A 7,758-nucleotide genomic window follows, 5' to 3' on the forward strand; every position below is an offset into this window, starting at 1 on the left:
GATAACCCACACGTTACAATCTTTCCAGGTTTATCTTCTGCAGATCTCTGCCCCCTGGAGGTTGATTCACACTGTTTCCCCCAGTTACTTGCAGCCCCTGTGATAATTCTGTATGGCCTAATAATGAGCCAGCATAGGTAATATTTCCAAAACAGTAAAGGCTGTTGATTTATTCTGAATTATCATGAAATGACAAGCAGCTACAGTGGGTGTAACATTTGGCAAATTACAATCTATTACGTCATTGTAGACTACACATTCTTTCAGTTTCACTTCTTTAAAAAATAACATCCCCAAAATTCTGCTTATTTCTGGGAAAACTTAGTCTCAATAATTGAGATAATTATTGTTATTTTCTTTTTTAAATTAGGACAACTCTGGTACCCCAGTCAGTTCACACTTTAGGGAAGCAATTGAAAACTGACCCCGGATCTGTCATTGGAAAAGTATAGCAAAAAAAGACAGTACGGTATGAAGAGAAGCATTAAACTGCTTCTCCAATAGAATCCCCTGATCACACTTGTAGGTGAATTTATGAATTTATTTCCTCGGATGGGGCCACAGTGTCTCCTGACCCCTCCTGTCTCAGCCTCCAGTATTTATGCTGCAGTAGTTTATGTGTCGGGGGGCTGGGGTCAGTTTGTTATATCTGGAGTACTTCTCCTGTCCTATTCGGTGTCCTGTGTGAATCTAAGTGTGCGTTCTCTAATTCTCTCCTTCTCTCTTTCTTTCTCTCTCTCGGAGGACCTGAGCCCTAGGACCATGCCCCAGGACTACCTGACATGACATCCTTGCTGTCCCCAGTCCACCTGGCCATGCTGCTGCTCCAGTTTCAACTTCCACCTGACTGTGCTGCTGCTCTAGTTTCAACTGTTCTGCCTTATTATTATTCGACCATGCTGGTCATTTATGAACATTTGAACATCTTGGCCATGTTCTGTTATAATCTCCACCCGGCACAGCCAGAAGAGGACTGGCCACCCCACATAGCCTGGTTCCTCTCTAGGTTTCTTCCTAGGTATTGGCCTTTCTAGGGAGTTTTTCCTAGCCACCGTGCTTCTACACCTGCATTGCTTGCTGTTTGGGGTTTTAGGCTGGGTTTCTGTACAGCACTTTGAGATATCAGCTGATGTACGAAGGGCTATATAAATAAATTTGATTTGATTTGATGGTGACGTTGGCTTACTAAATTCATGCGTAGATACCTCGCCAGGTATAACGGTCGTCTCGCATCGATAGTTGTTTTTGACGAAAATGAAAACGTGTCAGTTTGTCACTCACGATGATGTAATAATAACATGTTCAACTACTTGGCTACATTGACTCGAATCGAGGTTGTGCCTTAAGATTTTGAGAAAATTAACAACCAATGAATCATTTGTACATTTGTACCAAACTCCGGTCTGGTCTGTTAGGTCTGTTTCGTTAGCGTTCCCGGAAGTCTCGTGATGTAGCACCTCTGGGTTTAGAAACTCTGTAAGTCCAGTTTGAGACCATAGGACTGCAGCGGACGCCCTTTGCGACTATACTGTCGATGGCGAACGATACGGCAACGTCGGCTAGCGGGAGCAAGGAGAAGATGGCGGAGGAAGATACAAATGCAGAGAAATTCAAGGAGAAGGCGAATAATTACTTTAAAGGTAGGATTTCAACCATATGAAGTTGTCTATCACCGTTATCTTTCAATATGGACAACGTCTGTAAATGATCAAAATCCAGCGCCCTTCATATGGACAACAGTGGATTTGTTTCTAGCACACATGAGACGGTTGCTATGCTAACGCTAGGTAGTTAACGAGCGGAACGGCGCATTGCTTTTAATGGACAGTTGCGGTATATGTTATGCTAACCAACACTATGCTAAGCTAACCAAAAAGTACCTGAGGTGTGTGGTGGCGTTTTGTCGTCAACTCGGGTCTTGTTTTAAAAAAACAAAAACACGATCCATTCATATTCCATGTAATATTTATAATTGTGTGAAATTATATGATCATCGAGTATGTCGTAGTTTCTCAAAGACACCAACCAGAATGTATCTAAGGTTGTGGCAGAAACTTTTATCACACTGACGCGTGTACACACAACAAGTCATTCATTCCTGACGTTGGCTACTCTAGCTAGCGCTGTTTTGGTTTTCATTTTGACACCCGTCAAAATGTCTTTGGTCGTTTGGAAACAAAACCTGTCTCACCCGAGATATCATTAACTTAAGACAGAATAGCCCAAATAACAACAAATGGTTACTAGTAGTAGTTTGGCACGTCGCCGATCATTATGCTTGGGAGATAAGCTAACGTTGGCTAGCTCGCTGCCTTTACTTCTGTAGCTAACAGGGGGATAAACTCTGGTATTTATCTAGCAAATTAAGTAATACAAGTAACGCTGTTCACTTGCAATGTTTTTAGAGTTACTCGGGATACCACGTCAATAGGTTGAAGTTATTGGCCAGATTATGGTTTATGTTCATGGCAAATCAGAATGTCCAAAACATGAAAGTGCACTGATTGAAATGGCTACATGGCCATAACTTGATGTGCAAGTATCTGCACATTGTCATATCAACCATCAAAGTATATTGGTAAATAGATGAGAAAATATGTCAAATTAGACAAGCTGGTCCACTACAGTTCCCTGTTATGGTGCCCTGCAACACTACATTACCCCCCTACACTACATTGCCCTGCAACACTACATTACCCCCCCACACTACATTGCACTGGTGCACTACACTGGTACACTACAGTGCCCTGCTATACTACACAGGTACACTACATTACCCTCCTACGCTTCATTACCCTGTTACACTACAGTACCCTGTTACAGTACCCTGCTACACTACACTGGTGCACTACACTACCCTGTTACACTACAGTACCTTGCTATACTACAGTACCCTGCTATACTACAGTACCCTGTTATACTACAGTATCCTGTTCAGTACCCTGCTATACTACAGTACCCTGTTACAGTACCCTGCTATACTACACTGGTACGCTACAGTACCCTGTTACAGTACCCTGATACACTACAGTACCCTGTTACAGTACCCTGCTATACTACAGTACCGTGTTACAGTACCCTGATACACTACTGTACCCTGCTATACTACAGTGCCCTGCTATACTACACTGGTGCACTACACTACCCTGTTACAATACCCTGCTATACTACAGTACCCTGCTATACTACAGTACCCTGTTACACTACAGTACCCTGGCCATAGTCTTCTAATTGAGCTTCCTGCTGCTCAGCTTTACACTACTATACACCACCTCTGAAAACTGTCAGGGTGATGAAGAGAGACAGATGGGAGGGGATGCATGATGTCAGAGAGATACAAGGGAGAGTTTCTATGGGGTAGCTGGGTACTGTAGTTACCCTAGCAGGGTTTACATTAGGAAAATGTGGCACTAGACATTTGAATAGCAACATTTGCCAGATCCATATGCATTGGGTCCAAAAGCTGATTAGGGCGTCCACCCACGTTGCTCAGAATGACAGAAATCACATTTAGATGATGGTAATTCATATTAACAGAACATGCAAGTCAAGGATGCAATGATGTGAGGTCCTTCTTAACAAATTTGATGTGCACTTTGAAGATATTAGAATAACTGTCCACATTTACTTACAGCCAACAAGATGATCAGTAACAAACAAATGTCAATCTACTATACCCCATAGTAGACAAGTTTACCTGTTCTTTTGGTCAGCGTGTTGAGAAATATCCTTTTCCAAACAGACTACGGGACATTTGTTTGACGATAGATCCCAAATTCATACAACCACTAGGCCAAGGCTACATTAAAGAAATGTTAAAAAGCAATGAGTCTGATGCAACAGATCAGAACGTTTAGCTTAAAATGTTGATAAACTATTATTTCTTCACATTATAACCGCAGTTATGCGCACAAAGCATTAGGCTATGCGCGAATGTTCGTTCCATAATGCACTTAGTGGAAAACACTGTCAAAAAGGCACTGCACCTGCGAGCGGTTTCATGACAGAGATTAAAATGTCCGTTAGAAATGTAGAAAGAGGAGATCTAATAGGTTACTTTGTTTCAAGGTAAGACATGCCTCATATGTATTTAATTGTTCAGGTTTCAAACAATTTAAGTATATGTTTTCAAAATGTATAGCCTACTGCCTCCAGCTCTTTGCAAAGTGATGTGTGACTCGCTGTTGAAGCCTGCCTTCTGTTGCTGGTTGAAATGCTGCAGCAACAGCTCCCACTCTGTATGACAGATTTTCCACTCAATGGCTCTGTATCTGTATGTACGGGTGTGATAAATAAGATGCGTAACGAATATACTGTAGCCTACACACATGCCAATTTAATTCCACGAAAATATGCAAATTAACCTATAGACAGATGAGCGTGAACAGTCAAATGTATTTACATTGAGTATTTCCATCAGTGAAGATGCTAAAAAGCGTTCTTTTACAATGGGATTTTTTACTTCTCCCGGACAATTGACCTGCGTCAATTTTATTTACCGAGGTTCGGTAGCCAAAGTCTACGCCCCTTCGTCGGTGGTTGGTCACCCATAGGGTTTCTTCAATTAAGTGTTTGTTATTTCATGCAAATGTTTTCACTTGAGAAATACTGCACCAAACATCTTAGATGTAAAATTGCTTGACTTGGTAAAAATGAATTACAAATCTTGTATTTTTTTTTATTTAAAGAAATGTATAGATTTGTTTCTATTTGTGACCGACCGGCTCAATTCGGGCTTTAAAAAAACTATACTGATATATTCTAGTACAGTTAAATAGTTAACACACACATGGACACAGCAGTCTAAGGCACTGCATCTCAGTGCAAGAGGCATCACTACAGTCCCTGGTTCAAATCCAGGCTGGATCACATCCGGCGGTGATTGGGAGTCCCAAAGGGTAGCGCACAATTGGCCCGCATTGTCTCGGCCTTCAAAGTTAAGAACAAATTCTTATTTACAGACTTGCCAGAATTTCAACCAGAATTTCTATGAAATGCTGTTTGGGTCTTGCGTGTCAGAAAGATACACGTCAATGACCCATCTATGTGAAGCTAGCCACAATAAGGATTAGCCACAATTGTTAAATTTGCGGTTAGCCTTCAGAATAAAAGTATGGCATAATTCTACTATTTGTATTCATTTGCATCACTGTCAATGACACTTTTATTTTGAAGGCAAAACGCAAATTCCACTATTGTGCCTAATCCTTATTGTGGCGAGCTTCAAAACACAAACCAGTCCAGTCGAGCCTCACTAGCCAGGTGAAGCTAGCTGGCTGCTAATAACGTTAGCCTTTGGCAACAGGGTTAAGTAGCTGGCTAGCTATTTATTTTCATGAGCTGAAGTTCAATTTCAATAGGTGAACAACTAGTGGCTACCTAGTTAATACTTACAAGGATTCCTAAATCATTGCTAAGAATAGTGAAAACGACTGCAATTTCTACTGGTCATTGTTTTCAGGCTGGTTGTATTGGTGCTAGCTAGGTACCCCAGAAGTTGCGGTCAACCAAATAATTCTAATTCGGAACACACATCATTCTATAATTCAACTGTGTTATTTGCCTGCAATGACAACAAGCTCATTCCGATGATGCTGTGACACACCGCCCCAGACCATGACAGACCCTCCACCTCCAAATCGATCCCGCTCCAGAGTACAGGCCTCGGTGTAACGCTCATTCCTTCGACGATAAATGCGAATCCGACCATCACCCCTGGTGAGACAAAACCGCTACTCATCAGTGAAGAGCACTTTTTGACAGTCCTGTCTGGTCCAGCGACGGCAGTTTTGTGCCCATAGGCGACGCTGTTGCCGGTGATGTCTGGTGAGGACCTGCCTTACAACAGGCCTACAAGCCCTCAGTCCAGCCTCTTTCAGCCTATGGCGTACAGTCTGAGCACTGATGGAGGGATTGTGCGTTCCTGGTGTAACTCGGGCAGTTTTTGTTGCCATCCTATACCTGACCCGCAGGTGTGATGTTCGGATGTACCGATCCTGTGCAGGTGTTGTTACACATGGTCTGCCACTGCGAGGACGATCAGCTGTACGTCCTGTCTCCCTTTAGCGCTGTCTTAGGCGTCTCACCGTACGGACATTGCAATTTATTGCCCTGGCCACATCTGTAGTCCTCATTCCTCCTTGCAGCATGCCTAAGGCACATTCAGGGACCCTGGGTATCTTTCTTTTGATGTTTTTCAGATTCGTAGGAAGGCCTCTTTAGTGTTCTAAGTATTCGTAACCGTGACCTCAATTGCCTACCGTCTGTAAGCTGTTAGTCTTGAAGACCGTTCCACAGGTGCATGTTCATTAATTGTTTATGGTTCATTGAACAAGCATGGGAAACAGTGTTTAAACCCTTTACAATGAAGATCTGTGAAGTTATTTAGATTTTTACAAATTATCTTTGAAAGACAGGGTCCTGAAAAAGTGCCATTTCATTTTTTTTGCTGAGTTTAGGTATGCATGTCAGCTTTGACATTGGTTTTTCACATCGGCGTTAAACTAGACATCGGGCCGATACCGATGTTGGCATTTTTAGCTAATATCGGCCGATTCCGATATGTTCACTGATTTATATCATGCATCCCTACTTTCTACTGTGTGTATGTCTTACAGTGGTATACATTACAATGCAACCTTTGAACCATTTTCTAGAGAAAGAGTATGAGAATAAATGTGATGTTTTCTAGAGCGAGACTATGAGAATGCGATCAAATACTACACGGAGGCGTTGGAGCTCAAACCGTGCAGCGCCATCTACTTCTCCAACCGCAGCCTGGCATACCTGCGGACAGAGTGCTATGGCTACGCCCTGGCCGATGCCACCAAGTGTCTGGAGATAGACCAGAACTACATCAAGGGTTACTACCGCCGAGCCACGTCCAACATGGCCCTGGGCAAGTTCAAGGCTGCACTCAAAGACTACGAGACGGTAAGACATGACAAGGTTAGTCGAGACAGGAAAGTTAAAGTTAGACTCAGCAAGATGACAGGAGACGAGGCTTAAAGGTAAATTCAGCAGGATGACATTATTGAGTATGTTTACCTGCACACTAATCATGAGATATTAAACTGAATTATTAGGACATGTAAACACATTAATCAGAGTTATAGCGGTGTTTGGATCTGTGCATGTGCTAGGACAAGCAGTGTACTGATATAGTATTTGAGACTTAATGTAATACTGTCATAGTGTTTATTTGAGACGTACCTTTATGCAATACTGTCTGTATGAGACTGACTTATGTAAAACTATATCAAATTTATCAAATTGATTTATATAGCCCTTCATACATCAGCTGATATATCAATGTGCTGTACAGAAACCCAACCTAAAACCCCAAACAGCAAGCAATGCAGGTGTAGAAGCACTGTGGCTAGGAAAAACTCCAGAGAAATGCCAAAACCTAGGAAAAAACCTAGAGAGGAACCAGGCTATGAGGGGTGGCCAGTTCTGGCTGTGCCGGGTGGAGATTATAACAGAACATGGCCAAGATGTTCAAATGTTCATAAATGACCAGCATGGTCAAATAATAGTAATCACCGTAGTTGTCGAGGGTGCAGCAAGTCAGCACCTCAGGAGTAAATGTCAGTTGGCTTTTCATAGCCGTTCATTGAGAGTATCTCTACCGCTCCTGCTGTCTCTAGAGAGTTGAAAACAGCAGGTCTGGGGACAGGTAGTACGTCCGGTGAACAGGTCAGGGTTCCATAGCTGCAGGCAGAACAGTTGAAACTGGAGCAGCAGCACGGCCAGGTG

The 7,758-nt window shown here is 42.6% G+C and overlaps 1 protein-coding gene across 1 annotated transcript; it reads left to right on the forward strand.

Moving 5' to 3' along the window:
* Positions 1 to 1,143: 1,143 nt before the first annotated feature.
* Positions 1,144 to 7,008, forward strand: LOC109880847 (serine/threonine-protein phosphatase 5-like). The gene is made up of 2 exons (XM_020473031.2): positions 1,144 to 1,640; positions 6,692 to 7,008. Exons 1-2 carry the CDS (start codon positions 1,535 to 1,537, stop codon positions 7,006 to 7,008), a joined length of 423 nt encoding a protein of 140 aa, XP_020328620.2. The 5' UTR covers positions 1,144 to 1,534.
* The last annotated feature ends 750 nt before the right edge of the window (positions 7,009 to 7,758 follow it).

Source organism: Oncorhynchus kisutch, linkage group LG15 (assembly GCF_002021735.2).
Source record: "Oncorhynchus kisutch isolate 150728-3 linkage group LG15, Okis_V2, whole genome shotgun sequence".
Lineage (NCBI taxonomy): Eukaryota > Metazoa > Chordata > Actinopteri > Salmoniformes > Salmonidae > Oncorhynchus > Oncorhynchus kisutch.

What these genes read in the sequence shown, in the direction of transcription:
- LOC109880847 (XM_020473031.2), top strand. Translation starts at nt 1,535, where the DNA reads ATGGCGAACGATACGGCAACGTCGGCTAGCGGGAGCAAGGAGAAGATG. An exon ending in GGCGAATAATTACTTTAAAG is followed by an intron (nt 1,641 to 6,691) that starts GTAGGATTTCAA and finishes GATGTTTTCTAG; the next exon opens with AGCGAGACTATGAGAATGCG.